At 39.3% G+C, this 17,680-nt stretch overlaps 1 protein-coding gene across 1 annotated transcript; it reads left to right on the forward strand.

Moving 5' to 3' along the window:
- Positions 1 to 6,550: 6,550 nt before the first annotated feature.
- On the forward strand, positions 6,551 to 17,621 carry LOC123713089 (cell division control protein 45 homolog). Its single transcript, XM_045666589.1, has 11 exons — positions 6,551 to 7,004; positions 7,232 to 7,522; positions 7,935 to 8,012; positions 11,153 to 11,287; positions 12,089 to 12,265; positions 12,569 to 12,726; positions 14,787 to 14,988; positions 15,667 to 15,748; positions 16,193 to 16,305; positions 16,509 to 16,678; positions 16,820 to 17,621. The coding sequence occupies exons 1-11, from the start codon at positions 6,954 to 6,956 to the stop codon at positions 16,959 to 16,961; spliced, it is 1,599 nt and encodes a 532-aa protein (XP_045522545.1). The 5' UTR covers positions 6,551 to 6,953; the 3' UTR covers positions 16,962 to 17,621.
- Positions 17,622 to 17,680: the final 59 nt, after the last annotated feature.

The raw sequence follows: 17,680 nt of genomic DNA on the forward strand, positions 1-17,680 counted from the left end.
AGGCTGCGACGGTGAGCACGTCCAGTGCACAAACCTCGACCATGGACATGTCGGCCCTGAAATCAGCGATTCAGGAATCGACTCCCAGAATGGTCCTAAGCTCCTCAAAAAGGCGACGGCTCAGGAAGGCCAAAAGAGCGACGGAACAGCAACAGCTGATTACCGGCTCTCAGAGGATACCTGAGAATCCTGGAACTGCCCCCGCGGTCACCACAACTGCAGGAGGCGGGAAAAGGGCACCGAAGCCGACTAGGTCCTCTGCCGCGCTCAAGCCTATTGGCTCTAGGTGCGGTAAGGAACCTAGAGGGGGTTACCAAACCAAAAACCCAAAATCTACCAAACAACAAACAAAGGGCCAGAAACGCGATCGGCCAGAGGAAACCGTGACACCGACTGGGGAGAGTAAAAGGGTTAAACCCAACAAACTCCAGCTGGAGTCAGGGACCTCGGCCAGTTACGCGGAAGCGGCAGCATCCTACAAAGCCAACGAGCTTTGTGTTGCCGTGATGACTGAGCCCTTTATAGACATGACACAAGAACAGGCATAATAATAGGCGGAAAAAATGTTATCCGCCTACAAATCGAGGGTAAAATCCAAGATGAGCTCATGGCGGATCTTGAAGCTACCCTAGCAACTGAACCCAACGACATCAGATTCCGGGGAAGAGCCCACTTCTCAGATGGTGTCCTCAAAACTTGGTGCGAGGATACCTACACGCTGGGATGGCTTACCGGAGCAAGCGATGTCATCAACAATCCGATACCGGACACCAAACTGGTGGTACGGCCTCAGTCAGACATTCCGAAGAAGGTGTTGAAGTTCACTGGTAGCACGGAAACTTTACGGAAACTGATCACCAGGCAAAACCGCCACCTAAACATCAGATCTTGGACCCTGACTCACGAACGTAGAACACAGGACCCGACAGGCGTGTCTCTGTTCCTTCGTGTTCCGGGATATGAGATCTCAAAGATCAAAGCACACGAACGCCGCATCTACTATCTGATGGGGAACATCTATATCCGAATTCTGGAAAAGGATGAACCCTCAGTGGTAGCTGCCGCCACAGTAACCACTGCCAGTACATCGGGGACGGGATCCTCGGGGCCAAAGCCGCTCTCGTCAACGACGGAGGTAGCCGCGGTTGCCGAGGCAAACGTCCCCATGGATACAGTTCAACAACCACCCTCACCGGTGCAACTAACCTCGGATGACGAGTTCTTTCAGGAGACAGGGGGGAGTGAATTCAGCGACAGCTGTTTGCGCTCCTTCCCCTAACCGGACTGACCTTATCCAGACCAACCTCCAGCACAGCCAAACAGCGTCGGCTTCACTACGCAGACTGCTGGAGACCAACCCGAAGACCATTGCCGCGATCCAGGAGCCGTGGATCAGGAATGGCAAGATATGCGGCCTGGGTAACACCGGTGGTAAACTTTTGCTGGATACCTCCGTAAGTAACCCAAGAACCTGCATTATCATAACTAAACATGTACCAGCATACCTAATTAACGAACTGTGTTCAAGGGACCTTACAACCATTAGGTTACCTAGGGACGCACATCCAGACATCGCCCTGGCGTCCGCCTACTTACCGGGTGACGAGGACGTGCCCACTCCAGAACTCGGCCTTCTGGCTGACTACTGTGAGAGGGAGAAACTGGAGCTTATAATCGCAGCAGACTCCAACGCGCACCACACGCTATGGGGTAATGCAAATACCAACGCTCGAGGTGAGAATATGCTTAACTTCATTCTTAGCAATAATCTTATCTTAGCAAACAGCGGCTCTGAACCAACCTTTATCAACGCACGCTCGCAAACCATAATCGATCTAACAATGGTGACCTCTGGTCTGTCAGATCACATACAGGATTGGCATGTCTCCAGAGAGCTATTATGCTCAGATCACAGGTGGATCCGCTTTGCAATCAAAGGGGAGCTACCTAAACCACAACCACGACGCATACCTCGGAGAACTGATTCAGTAAAATTTTACAGTATAATCGGCTCAGAGGTAAGCAAACTAACAATACCAACCACCATTGATGTACAAGACATAGACAAACATGTAAATAACCTAACGTCCCTACTCCTGACCAGCTTTGAACGGTCGTGTCCCCTTACCATGCCTAGGTGGGGGAGTAGACATAACTGGTGGTGCCCCGAACTGGAGAGACACCGAAAGAAGGTCAGGAAGCTGTTCAATAGAGCAGGCAATACCCGTTTACCTGCCGACTGGGACAAGTACACAATCGCGAGAAGACGATTCAAAAAACTTTTACGGGCTAGGAAGCAAGAGTGCTGGAGACACTTCCGCACCAGCATTGAAAGCAACAACCAGGCAACCAGAGTGAAATCATGCCTCTCTAGTGAGCCTTATCACTCAATCGGTTGTCTTAAAAAACCTGATAAATCATTTACAAAAACCGATGCAGAAACATGTGAACTACTGATGGAAACACACTTTCCAGGCTGCATAATTGCCAACGACCAGGCATGGCAACCCTACTTAGAAAAAGCCACCACCGACTCAGACTGGAATGTAGCTCACAAAATAATCAACTCCTTCCTACCATTCAAAGCAGCTGGCCTGGATGGCATCTTCCCAGGCCTACTAAGATGGAGTGGAAACCTTTTGGTGGACTATCTTGTCTCAATCTTCCGAGCATGTATAGCCCACCGCTACATACCTTTGAAATGGAGGGAAGTGAAAATAATATTCATCCCAAAACCAGGCAGAGAGGACTATACCCAGGCGAAATTCTTCAGACCCATAAGCCTCACATCTTTCCTGTTAAAAACAATGGAGAGGCTTGGAGATCTGGAAATACGTAGCCAGGTATCGCTATCCAAATTCCTGCACCCAAATCAACATGCCTACAGCCCAGGCAAATCAACGGATTCATCACTCCACAACGTTGTGTCTCGCATTGGCGACTCCCTGAAGTTAAAACAGTCATCCCTTGGTGCATTTATTGACATCGAAGGCGCTTTTGACAAAACAAACTTCATTAGCATTACCAGAGCACTCGTTACATGTGGAGTATCATCAACCCTGATAGGGTGGATAAACAACATGCTAAAACAACGAGCTATACAGTTCACTGTTAATTCCACAACACGGGGCATTGTCAGCAGAGGCTGTCCGCAAGGTGGTGTCCTATCGCCGCTACTGTGGAACCTCGTAGTTAACGAGCTCATCACAGAACTCAACGCTGGCAACCTCTACACAGTGGGTTATGCGGACGACATAGCTATCTTGATATCGGGGAGCTTTGAAAGTACCCTATGCGATCTCATGGGAAGGGCTTTCAAAGTAATTGAGAGATGGTGCAACAAGCACGAGCTATCTGTCAACCCATTAAAAACATCATAGTTAATACTATTTACAAACCGGAGGGTTCTGGGACCACACAGGCTTCCAAAACTCTTCAACACACTACTCAAACTCAAAAATGAAATAAAGTACTTGGGTGTGATTCTGGACAGTAAACTGCTCTGGAACAAACACCTAGAACACAAACTGAGCAAAGCAACGATCGCCTTCTATCAATGCAAAAAGATGCTAGGCGTGAAATGGGGCTTATCGCCTAAAATAACATTATGGCTATACACTGCCATAATCAGGCCAATGCTGACCTATGGAGCCCTGGTTTGGTGGCCAAGATCTGAACTTCAAACGGCGATCACGAAACTGGGACGCTTCCAAAGGCTTGCCTTGTCCGCTGCTAGCGGTTGTATGAGAACAACTCCGACCGCAGCAATGGAGATAGCCCTGCAAATCTTACCTCTAGACCTACACATACAGCAGGAGGCAGCACTAGCGGCCATCAGGCTTATGGTATTGGACCTATGGGGAAAAAACCACTACAGTTCACACACAGTGATTCTCAACAGGGCAATAGAGTACCAACCTCTTATAGCTGCGCCATGTGACAGAATCACTAATCAATTAATATTCAACAAGAAATATCTTATACAACTGAGAGAAGAGGAGCAGGATCAGTCGCCCCTGAATGAGCTACGTATATACACTGATGGTTCAAAAACAGGGTGGTATTTTCTCCTTTGATCTCAACATCAACATACACCTACCTCTGGGCACACAAAGCACAATCTTCCAATGTGAATGTGTCGCTCTAACCGAAGCAGCCAGAGCCGTACAGCGGATGGGAGTCAATGACTTTTACATTAAGCTCATATCGGACAGTGCATCCGTGCTGATGGCGCTCGGTAACGAAAACACAAACAGCAAATTAATACTGGAGTGTCACGAAGCACTGGAGGCAATAGCTCTAACAAATAGAGTTACCTTACAGTGGATTAAGGGACACAGTGGCTCTCTCGGCAACGATGCAGCCGACGAGCTTGCGAGAAGAGGCTCTGGTATGATGCCTGCTGGCCCGCATCCGCTCCTCCCCTTGCCCTTCTCGCTAGTTCGAACCTGGATTCGCCAGAGATCCACTGTACTCCAGAATCAACGATGATCGCGAAGTGTAGATTGCAAACAGTCCAAAATGGCTCTGCCGGCTGTGAACCCGCAACTTACTAAGCGACTTCTAAACCTGAACAGAACCAATCTCAAAACAATGATAGGGACAATCACGGGCCATTGTCTCCTTAACAAACATCTTTTCGTCCTAGGCGCAACAGACAGCCCCTTGTGCAGAGGCTGTTTCAGCGCAGAGGAATCAGTCACCCACGTAGTCCTGGAATGCAAGGCTAATCAACGTACAAAAATCCTCGGAACAGTGAGGTCGCTCCGCGAAGCCTGTGAAGTGCCCGGGAGACTTCTGTGCTTCTGGAAGGAGTTGGGCTGGCTAAATTAGCCAGGGCTTCTACGCACAACGGACCGACTACGCGTCTAAGTGCGGAAATTGAGTCCACCCTACCTACCTAAGAACTGGAGCGCCGCGTCACCACAACTTGGAAGAAGTTTTGGAGCTTAAAAGAAATCCTCAAAGGTAAGCTACCAAATAAGTCTTACATATGGAGCACAAACTTGGATTTTCAAAAACAAAACAAAAGCCAAAATACGTTCGTGCCAACGTGCGATAGAATGGAGTATTCTCGGAATTAAATTACGCGACAAACATAAAAGTGAAAATATTCGCAGAAAAAACAATATTATTGATGCTGAGCAATATGCCCTTAAACTTAAATGGAGATGGGCAGGCCACGTAGCCCGTTGTACAGATTACAGATGGTCTAGAGCAGTAACCGAATGGACGGGTCCGAAAGGAAAAAGGAAGAAAGGAAGACCAATAGAGCGATGGGCCGACGGGATCGAGAGGGTAGCTTGCAGAAATTGGATGACGATGGCAAAAAATAAATTAGGGTGGAAAAAGTTGGAGGAGGCGTTCTCCCGGACAGGGGCCGCATTTTAGTAAAACTATAAATTTATCTTTTTTATTTTAATCAAATGTATGTCAAAGATGTGGAATAAAGGCTTATTATTATTATTATAACTTGAGCAATAAACTTTATTAACTTGAGATATAAACATCATTAACTAGAGATGTAAACTTATTAAATTGAGATATAAACATTATTAACTTGACATATAAACATTACTAACTTGAGATATAAACTTTATTTACTAGAGATATTAATTTTATTAAATTGACATATTAACTTTATTAACTTGAGATATATACTTTATTATCTTGAGATATAAACTTTATGAATTTGAGAAATAAAGCTTATTAAATTGGAAGCTCGTTCCTGGGTAACCTAAAAAAGCTGTGAGGTCCCTTGAACATAGTTCGTTTACTAGTAATGATGGTACATTTTTGGGTATTATTATGTAGGTTACTTACGGAGGTGTCGCCACGGAGCCTTCAAGCCGGGGAAGTCTCTTCCTCAGCAAGCAACACCAGCACTACTTCTTCGGTATAGAGCCAGCGCGTAGGCAGGCGTTAGCACGCTGCAAGGAAGTACGGAGCTGTTCGCATGAGCGATGACGAAAACTCACCCCGAGTCCCGTGCCGCGCCGACGGCCCCACCTCCACACCTCGACTCTCGCTAATCCATGGCCTCCCGTGTGAAGAAATCCGGACTGAAGAGGTGAGTTGTGTGCAGCGCACAGCTGTTTCCGGTACACTGTTACACTCAATCACCAGGACCCCTTCATCCCCCGTATACCCGTACGCGACACAAACACGCGCGAGGCAATTTACTGTCCACCGTCCTATCTTCTTGCACGATGAACTTGCAAGGACATGACCTCTCCCTTCCTGCAATGGTTTACTTGATGGTTTCAGTTCACCAAACTTGCCTTGGGGATCTCAGCGACTTACGCTTCCCTTAAGACCACGCCACCCTACAATCAGAAGGATGTGGTAGAGTAGGTCTGCACCTGTACTACCATGCAATGCAAGCATGTCGTGCTGGGAATCGGCATGCGACCGTAAAAGCATCGGCCCGGGCCCATTAAACAATATTTAAATTCTGTACTGTCAAACCCAAATGAAAATTGTTCATAGTCTGTATTATTGGCAAGTCAAATAATGGAAGTTAGTGATCTCTTCCGCCGGCCGCCGCCACTTGTGTGATTGGCACAAAACCAAAAAGTTTTAAATAAATACGTTAAAAATACGGTGTGTATGATTTAAAAAGCAAGTGTAACGTGTGGTAGTAGTGGTAGAATAAACATGTGAAGCTTTAAAAAAAATAGGTGAGAATTAGTGTCCAAAAATAAGACTTGGCTTAAAGGTCTCGTCACCAGGTCATAAAATCTTTAAAAAAAATGTTACGTTTCATTCGTTATTTTGGCGCGAAAAGTTTTTTGATGTCATTGTCATTTGTTTTTACTTTTTTCCCTTGTCAGATAAATGTTAGCAAAAGTCTATAGAAAAGTTAACAGGTGCTTGGTTAACTACGATTTTTGTCACGCTATTTGTTTTAAAAATGTTTTCATGATATTTATCTCTTCCACGGAGGATATAAAATGTTCGTGGAAGATATCAAAAATGATTTCTACAATTTGCTTCTTGGAAATGTAAGTGGTCTTATTTATTTCAAATTTAATTATTTGTAGTCTGGACTTTTAATGCTGCTAATCGAAAACTATAGATATTTTTTAGTATATCAAATTAGTTGCTATCGAATAAAAATTGTATAAAATTAGAAATTAATAGACTTAAATTTTATCATGACTGATGGTAGCTCCACAACAGGTAGTAGCTGATAGTAGCCTAACGATTATAATTTCTTATACTATTTCAGCGTGTCTTATTGCTAGTCCATTATGATGTGGATGCAGTTTGTGCGTGCAAGATACTGCAGGATTTATTTAAATGTGATAATATCTCCTACACACTAGTGCCAATTGGTGGTATTTCCGAGTTAAAGACTGCGTATGACGATAATAATGAAGAGATCAAGTATGTTGTCCTAGTGAACTGTGGCGGCACTATAGACTTAGTTGACATACTTCAACCAGAAGAAGATGTTGTGTTTTTTGTATTAGACTCCCATAAACCTACGGATATTTGCAATGTATATAGTGATGGACAGGTTTGTGATTTATTATTATATATAGTATAAGAAAACAAAAGAGCTTATTTATTTATGTTGTTTCTCTGGCATGGTATGATTGGTAAAACATAAGATTTAAAATAAATATAACATTCCTTGGATCAAATGTATTGAAAACTGTTACCTGGCTTTCTATTTCTGAATATGGTCTGTGAAACAGACAGCAACTTTTTCTGCAACTTGCAGTCCCTGAGGTTAATATTTAAATATGATAGTAACAAATACATCATATTTTTTTGTTCATGGTTATGTATGAGATAATTACCAGTCAATTTATCAGATTCTGTGCACATAGATAGCTGTGTAATTTTTATGTATTGTGCTTTTTTAAGATTATGCCTATATTAGTACAGTTTTTGTTTTTTATTGTTTACAATTTATAACATTTTAGGTGCGGATAGTTTACAAAGATGATGAAGAAAACATTCCAAATTTTGATGACATATTCAGAGAAGATGAAGATGAAGAGGTGTGTATCTTAAATTGTTTTAAAGTAGTTTTTCCCATAAAGCAACTTTCAACCCTGAGGTTGCGAGTTCAAATCAAGTTTAGACATCAATGGGTACTTTCTAAATGCACATTAGACTCCTATGATGATGGTTAGACCCTAAAGGCATAAGAAGGCTTAGGATCTATTTCTTTATTAACAAATGATCAAAGAAACAGATGCAATCTGGAAATACACCCCTTGTAGGATTGTTGTAGTGCTATTTAATTATTATTGTCATATTGAGATTTTAACGAAAATGTAAAAGAAATCCATAAATTTTTGTTTTCTATATACAAAAGGCAACTTAATTAGTTAACATTAATACAGATACATTTATTCTTGCTGTATCAAATTGTGGACTGGTTCAGTATTCAACTTATTAGTAAAGAGTATTATTTGTGTATAATTAAATTTATTTATTTATTTATGATCAAATTTTTCCGTCCATAATTTTTGACACCTTACAATTTAAATTGAATTGTGACTTTACAGATTTTTACTTTGTAACATTAAATATAACTAGTCTGGCCTTTTAACTTTTAATTATTTAGAATTTGGAGCACATATATTATTTTAAAAACTTCTTTCGATGTAGCGACATTTCACATATTTTTTCGTGTTTATTTTCGAATTACAATATGAATTACACTGCTGCAATTACAATCCTATTTTCTTTAAAACCCCATATGAAGAAAACAGGATTGCAGTGATCGCCTTGCACAAAGTGGGTATGGAGCCGTCGGTCATATTCCAGACGCTTCAAAAGCTTGCTACCAAATCTCGTATGGCCGTATTTTCGTATATCGTACCATCAACAGTTACAAGACCTGAACCCCGGTGCTTATCGTCGATATGCATTACATGCCATACATCAATCTTTACAATTTAAGATAGTGGTCCCATCAAAACGCTTTCTGTCGCGATACGCAGGTGAAAAGCACAGAATTATACTCTTTGCCGATGATAAAAAATTTCATGGTTGGAGAACACTACAATAAGCAAAATGATAAAGTGTACGCTCACTATTCTAAAGAAGCCACTCAAGTGGTCGGAAAGGTACAACGTGGTCATCCTGCGTCAGTGATGGTTTGGTGGGGCGTGTCTTATCAAGGAGTCACAAAACTTCATTTTTGTGAGAAAGGAGTGAAAACTTCAGCCAAAGCGTATCAAGATACAGTCTTGGATCATGTTGTGAAACCTCTCAGAAATAAGTACATTTAAAAAAAATATACCTTGGATTGGATTTTCCAGTAGGATTTTGCACATCGTCACAATGCACGAACCATCCAAGTCTGACTTGAAACCGACGTTCCGGACTTTATCAGTTCTGAAGACTGGCGCTCATATAAACCAGACCTCAACCTTACAACTTACTTACTACCTTATGGGCAGTTTCAGAGGATATAGTCTGCTCTAAACGACGCGGTGACAATGAGTCTCTTAAAAAAAGTCTTTGCAGCACGCAGTGGCGAAATTTTCCGTGGAAAACGTGCGTAAATCTATAGATTCGTGGCCAATCGGATAAAACGCCTGTAATTAAGCCAAAGGTGGCCATTTAGAATAGAATATTTTTTTTTTTTTACTGAAACTGATAAATGTAGGTATTGACTTAAAGTCCTATAACCCCTTGATGGGGCAGATGGCGTACACAGTGATTCTCCATCGCGTTTGGTCTTGAGCCTCGTGTTTCACCTCGCTCCAAGTCTCTCCGGCTCTATTTGCCTCGTCCTCAACTGTTCGGCGCCAGGTTTGTTTGGACGGCCACACTTCCGCTTTCCTTGCGGATTCAAATCAAGCCTGGCGCTTCTGCTTCTGCGTCTGCTTGGGAATATGATTGTGATCCCTTCTGAGTGTATGAAGACTTGGAGTCGGTGCGAGATGTCTTTGGTGACCTTCCACGTCACACCCATAGAGCAGGACAGATTTGACGTTGGATCCGAATATTTTTACCTTGATTCGACGCGTCAACGACGTGACGTGACTGCCATACAGGCCGAAGTTGTGCAAAGGTTGCTCGGACCTTGGCAATGCGTGAAGTGATGTCCTGCAGACAATCTGTCCAAGATAATTCTACACCTTTTCAACCCAAGTCTACCCAATTCATCACCTTTTTTGGGCACAGTAATAAGAAGGCCTCTATTCCAGTCCTCCGGAAGCTTCTCGATGGTCCAGAGTTTGCCAATCAAAAGTGTCAGCGTGTCGACGGTAGTAGCCAAATCCGCTTTTAACATTTCTGCAGCTATTAAGTCAAGCCCTGGTGCTTTACTAGAGACCCTTGACCGCTCTCGCTCGTAGGTAGTTCGATATCGATGTCTAGTGGCCTGGCTGGTGGAAACGTGTCTTGCATGGCACCATGCGTGGCTAATTCTGTGGGACGAAGGGTTTCCTCAAAGTGTTCACGCCAGCATCGTGGTTGCCCTTCTGATTGCGATAAGCTGACCATCTTTTGATCTCAGAGGCTTTTTACCCTGACTTCTCTTTCCTGACAAGATTTTAGTCGCTTTATAGTTCAAGTAAGTATGTATAAATTTTAATAATGTGTATTACATTACTTCATTAAAAAATGCATTTTCATTTGTAACAAAACTTATGGCTGGACTATGTATATTAAAAGATTAAGTTCTACTTATTTTTCCACATTTGTCTTCTCTTTTTTTTTGCCCACGATAGTCTTTAAAACATTGTTTCGTCAAAAAAATAAAAGCCGTACACCTAGTACGGCTTTTATGTAAGTCTGCTGTATGTTCTTTGTAATCTAATTACAGCACAGTTTTCATTATGATGAGTGTGGATTAAGGAGTCTACATGACGGTAGTGTGACGCGTTCTTTTGTTCGGTTTTAAATATAAATGTTTTCTTTCTCGATACTATCAATTTACGTAATATGCACAGTTATAACTTTAATTAAGGTCCCAACTGTGCTGTTCTTTAAAATATTTCATACTTACTAATGGTATAATATTTTTGCCAATCGATATCCTGTAACTACTAACTCGTAAGACACTACCAAGATTTCTGTATGCTTTATTGATAATATGATAGTTATGTGTATAGGAAATGATAATTTCCTGTCAAGAAAAACACCAGAGGCGATTATTATTATGATTGTATTCTTTCAGTTGCCTGATGAAAACCTTCAGGGTGCAGAGAGATTAGAGGCGGTAGTGGAACGTCGAAGAGAGAGAAAGGCATGGGAAGAGAAGAGACATACTCTTATGTTTAATTACACACAATTCTCCTACTATGGGAAACCTGTAAGATATTACTTATTTTAATAAGAATAATAATTAATAAAATATTAAATACTAACATTAACATTTTCAGTGTATTACACTGTTCATTTTCTAAATGTTTAGAAAATGAACGGCATAATGAAGAAAGTTGCCAATACTTTTTTTTTTTTCGAAGTAATCTCCATTCCTCTCTACACATCGTCGCATTCGATGGAACCACTGAGAAAAATAGTACGCTTTCAGGGCTCGTAAAGCGAATACCTCGAATTTTATCTTCAGTTCTTGGAAATAAATTAAAGTCGCGGGGCTCCAGGTGAGGACTGTATGGCATTATCTCGACACCTGCCATAGTCAAATATTTCTGCTCCCAGCAAACTGGTACTTTATGTCGCGGGCCACACGTGACCGCCTAGTTGGGGAGCCACATGATGCCTCGTAGAAAAATATTACCAACTTTCCTAAGAGATTTCGCGTTACCAGTTGTCCAAGTAGAAATGTTTTCAAATGCTCAGTCAAACGCTTCAGCTCCCGGCAAAGTATGTTGAGTTTAACCCCACAACTCACGCGACAGATTTGAAGTTCCAGATTTTGTAATTTTTCCTACATCCCCGACCTTGGCATACTATAATTTTTCAATATAGCACCGGTTACTCCAAACAATTCAGCAGAAGTTTTGGTCACGCGACATTTTATTTATCCACATGATTGACTTAATTTTTTATATAAACTATCAAGGTGATTGTCGAACTGTAATAACATAACAGTGTTATATTTAAGCGTTCTCTTTAAAGATTGTTTATCGAGTTTTGGTTTATTTTTCAGAGTGCATGTATAGCCTTAGAACTGGCAGTGCGAGCGTCACGGTGTAATGCATCAGCCTTATGGGCGGGTGCGGTCGGTTGCGCTACTCATTCGGCTCTGCATCTAAGACCACCCGCACAGTGTTTGCTTGACGCCGAACCTCTAAACCGCTGTTTGCATACCCAAAGACATAGTACGGTAAGCATTCTATCTGGACCGAAGGACCAATACTTCAGTTTATTTTCTAAAAAGTTTCTCAAGTAGATATTGACTTGATTATTTAAAAAAAATATTTGATAGCTTTTAAGTAGATTTGATGCATTTATAATTTAGAATACGCGTTGTTTTAATTCATACTATCTTAAATGTAAGTAATGCTACTAAAAATACAAGACCACCTTAGTATTTTTTTTAGATTTTAAAATTAGTACATGTGTTGAACAACATGATTTAAGCAAATATTTTTCGGGAACTCTGTTTTAAAAACATATTTATTTACAGACAGCACACGTAGTAGTAGAAAAAGACGCGTGGCTCCCTCTATACCGTTGGTGGTCGGTGGAAGGAGCTTTAAGTCATGCTTCGTGCTTTGCCCCTAAGTTAAAGTTACATGCGAGTTCGGGAGCTAGTCGCTTAAGACAGTTATTAGCCGATATGGGGTAAGTTAAAGAATATAACTTTAGCCTTGATTCTTGTTTGACTTTGATAGGATTGCAATGGCATAAGCTTTTTTAGACTAGAGTTCGTTAATAGTAAAACATAAAAGAGTCCTTAAGCGGTAGTTCTGCATATCGTGTAAATTGATGCTGGTCTATACAAGTTTCAAAATTATATGAAATATTTATCTATTATGAGGACAATTGACTGGGTAAAGAGTTAAATTGCAATATTCCTAATTTGCAGGCAGTTGCGTAACTGTACCAGCTGGGGCCCCAAAATCGTCACGTTGTACTCAGTTTAATTTTAATAAACTTCGAGATTTTCAGCGTAGTCAATTACACGTTGTATATGTCCCACTAATGTCACAATAATCTCCTCTCTTAGGCGAGAGGGAATGATCTGTAGTCCCCATTCTAGCCCAATGCGTATTGCATCAATCCATAGAACATAATATCTGAATGTATTCATCATCTATTGGCTAGCTTTTCGGTGAAGGAAACGTGAGCAAACCTGCATACATTTACAATAAAATAAAAATAACAATTTTTTGAGCTCGCGGCCTCTTGGGCAGGGGCCCGTGGTATTTTGCCAGCCCTGCCAACCTATTGTTACGCCACTGTTTGCAGGTTTCTTTTTTTATAATAATAATAATTTATCGCGAGAATATGTTACAAAAAAGTGGTACAATAGTATGTTCGCATATTCTGCCAAAGACAATGGCGCGCAAATTTGTCTTTAAAGGAGTTTTTACATTTTTTGGTCAATTCTTATATTATTTGTATCGTACATATCATATCAAATGTTATTAAATCTATATTAACTACAGTGTCTCACGCAAATAATCATTTATTGAATAACACATTTTTTCCAAAAGTAATACACATAGTTGGAAGATCTTTTAATTCTTTTAGTAAATTATTGTAAACATTAATAGCCATACAAAAAGTGTTTTCCCTAAATAGTTCCAGATTTTTGGCACAGCCAATTTCTCCCCATGTCTACTTCTTACTTCGACTTCTACATTTGACTTAAAAATATGTATGTTTCTGTGCATGAATAAGGACATTTCTAAAATATTAATACAGGGAAGAGATACAATTTTGAGCCTTAAAAACCCTATCTACTTCAAATGAATTTCCCAAACTATAATTCTATATCAATGATGATGAAACATATGCATGATAAGCAGCCAATACCGTATCATGGTTAACTGTTTCTCTTAGCAACACAAAACGAAACTGTCTATTTTGTTCTGTAACTTTTCAATGTGTGCTTTCCAACTACAAAATGTATCTAGCGTTATACCTAAAAATACACATTCATTATTTCTAGTTTATTGTTTTTGTATTGTAAGTCTATTTGTGTTTTTGAGTTGTAGGTCTGAAAACGGATTATGTTAGTTTTGGTCATGCTTATTTGAATTCAACCAGTTGATGGCGTCATCTAGGGATTTCATTAAGTTGTTTTTTAAGTCTTGTTCGTATTTACTTTTTATTATAAGTGTAGTGTCATCAGAAAATAGTGTACAGTTCTGGTGTATATCATCTGGGAGGTCATTTATGTTTGTTAGCTTTCTAAGAGTAGTGGGGAAAAATTAGTACGGAATATCCCAAGGCATACTGCCTTGGGATATTCCGTACTAATTTTTCTTAAAATTGGATCTACAGGGTTTTTGTTCTAGTTTACAAATCTTTGTTATTTCCACATATTGCATTCTATTTTCAAGGTAACTTATCACCCATTTATAAGCATTACCTCTTATTCCGTAGCATTTTAAAGTCTTTCAAAACATACCAAGTCAAAAGCCTTTGTCATATCTAGAAAGATGCAATATAAGCATTTTATCATTTAAGCACTCAGTAATTTGTTTTACTATAATAACGATTCTATAGAATAAGGATAGCAATCGTACTTCGATGGTTCCTTTGGTTATTTGCCTTTTTTAACATGAGTTTCTCAAGTATTTTTCTAAGTGGTGTGTCATTAGTATGTAAATAGGAACTTGCGTAACTGTTTAAGCGTTGGTGAATATGTGCTGAAGATTATTAATGTATTTCAGGTTTCCCCTCCAGCAAGCACGCCAAGCCTACCGTTCTATGGACGTGGAACTTCGTCGCTGTCTTCTAACAGCTCTGGAGACAGCTGCGCCTAAGCACAAGTTACCCGTCCCTACTCGTGCCACCTTCTTACTACAGAAGCCCCATGCCCAACCATTGGCGGCATTGGACACTGTGTATGCTATCATGGCGTTAATAGAACACGTAAGATTTTTTATATCGACAAGTGTAGAGTTCTACTTATAGTATTAAGTTAACTATTAGCTGCCCGCTCCTTCATATTTTTCGAAGGTTCATATTTTTATTTAAAGGTTAATACACTGCTACTTTAAATGTCACCATGATATGAGGTGATTACAGTCAACTTCTGTCCTACTATATTTTAATATATCTGCATTATCAACCTAAAAATTTATATTTAACCTCAGGGTATGAGGGAAATTGAAGAAAACTAGTGCAAACACATAAAGAACGTTCGTTAACGTCATTTGACTTCTTCGTTTATTAAAAAAGTATTGCTAAAGCACAAAAATACAATTCTTGATTAAAATCGTTCAAGTATATAGCAGTCCAATTAAAATCAACTTTACAATCGTTTAGAACTTTGTAATAACAACTTCGAACTTCGAGTCATTACTCCAAGACTATAAGGCTTGGAGCAGGTAAGCCTACCATATGTCAAGAATTTTTGGGTTTAAGACAGTGACTCGTGTCTTAGCGTTTTGAACTTTCATAGGAGGAGTCCTAATTCCCGCTAGATCTTTAAAGCCGGATGCGAATAGTACATCCGTTAATTAGTTCTTTTTTTAACTTTCACTGTTTTTCTTTGTTTACTGACTGTCGGTGGTATGTATCATATATATTATGTATATAATATTTCAGGAGACAATACCAAAAGCAGAAGGCTTTCAAAAGGCGCTGTCAGTCCTTCAAGTCAGCGGAGAGAATGAATCTCTGAAGCAAGGTAGAAAAAATATTTGGTGTAGTAATGTCTTTTGTTAAAATAGCTTTTACACATTAAGAAAAAGACTTTTTATTTTAAAATTTAGAATTATGTAAATAACTATAAGTTTTAATAATAATACATAGCTTTAATCCGTTCAAAAAGTGTTTTTCTTAAATATTTGCTGGTTTTGATCAAAATAACTAGACCGATTTTACTTGAAATGTAGTAAAAAATAAGTATAATTACTAATTGCACATCTGTGCAATATTTGGATAGCTTGAGTTCTAAATTTAATAAAGTTTTAACGGCAAATAATATAATAAATTCGATTGGCAATTCAATGTGTCAAATTGCTTTGTGTTTAAGGTTCCGGTTATGTTCCGCTTGTAAACTTTCCATACATCAACTATATAAATTTTTCAATTGGCAGATAATTATACAAAACATACTATTTTTGTTCAGGAGTATCAGCTGCGAGAAAGGCCTTGGAGGCTGTGGCCCGACTAGCTCATTCCATACTTTCATCTCGAGGACTTCTATTGGCTGGACCTTTCAACTACTTTATAGTTCAAGAGGTAACATGCCAAATTTTGAACATATCAGCTGACTTATTCTTAATATGCATAAATGTCTTCTAAATATAAATAGTATTTTCATGCATTTTTTGTTAAAGGAAAATTAATGTCTAAGTATAAACATTCTATTATATTTCGATTCTAAATAAGTAAATATTTTAAGAACATTCCCTCAAGATTTTACCACAGATTATTTGCTGCAGGGTACTTCAGAATCTGCTATGGTCAAGGGTCCACTATGGCTGGGTGAAGCAGCTCGATGGATTGCATCAGCTACAACCGGATCTAGACCATTAGTAGCAAGTTCCCCTCTGCCCAATGGGCAGTGTCTGCTTCTTGGACTACCCCCAAGATATGACGAGGAGCCACATAAGTATTTATATTGAAATCTTATTAATTACATATTTCTTTTTACAACAAGATCTTTTATGTCATCTACAAATAGCTCTTGATAAATTATTTTAAAATTGTACACATAAAATGAACATTATTTTATTGAATTTTCATATTCTAGCTTATTTGGGGCAGCTTTTGAACAAGCAGCGCAGAAGAGTGGGGCCACCGTTATCTTAGACTATGTTGACACTTCTATTCTTGTACTGCCTGTGAGTCAAAGGACACAGTTTCTCGATGCTCTTACCGCATTACTAGCCTAGTAGTAGTGTAGTATTTTTATAATAGATAATTTTCCTGGCTGACATTCAAAGTTACCCTGATTCCTGACTGTGTCATGTAAATTCAAACATTTTAAGACCACCATTTTGGTTTTTGTCCCTGTATTATAATTTGACCCACCTGGAATATATTCTGTAAATATTTTTTATCCAAGCAAGTAACCATAGCAATAAAACATCACATCGTTTTAGATAAAACAAGTTGTAGAGTAGCTTAAAAGTATTTTGTAATGCACAAACTTTGTTACCGAAAAATGCACCAGAATGGAAAATATTTAGTAACTTAGCACTTTAGAATTTGTGAAAAAGCATTTTTTTTATATTTGGTATTGATAAATTTTATTCCAATATTAAATATTTTAAATTGCAGGTGATTAAATGAATCAAGAATAAAATAAGTAGAATTGACATTGTAAATAATTATTGAGTGGTATGTTTGAAATGGACTGAATGTTTCAATTATCTAGTGGAATCGTTATTTATTTTTAATGTGTAATTTTAAGGAAATATGATTAAATTTGTATTAAACCTTGTCTTTTCCTTTTATTTTATACATACTTGACACTGTGGATTCTTCACCTTCTTGAGAAAATACTGTTAAGTTCTTGACTTCACAATTTAGGTGTCAACATGTTGTTGTATCTTCTAAGTGTATCTAACCATCCAGAAAATTTCATTGATTTATGTTATTTTATAAAACA

The sequence above is a fragment of the Pieris brassicae genome, chromosome 8 (assembly GCF_905147105.1).
Source record: "Pieris brassicae chromosome 8, ilPieBrab1.1, whole genome shotgun sequence".
NCBI lineage: Eukaryota > Metazoa > Arthropoda > Insecta > Lepidoptera > Pieridae > Pieris > Pieris brassicae.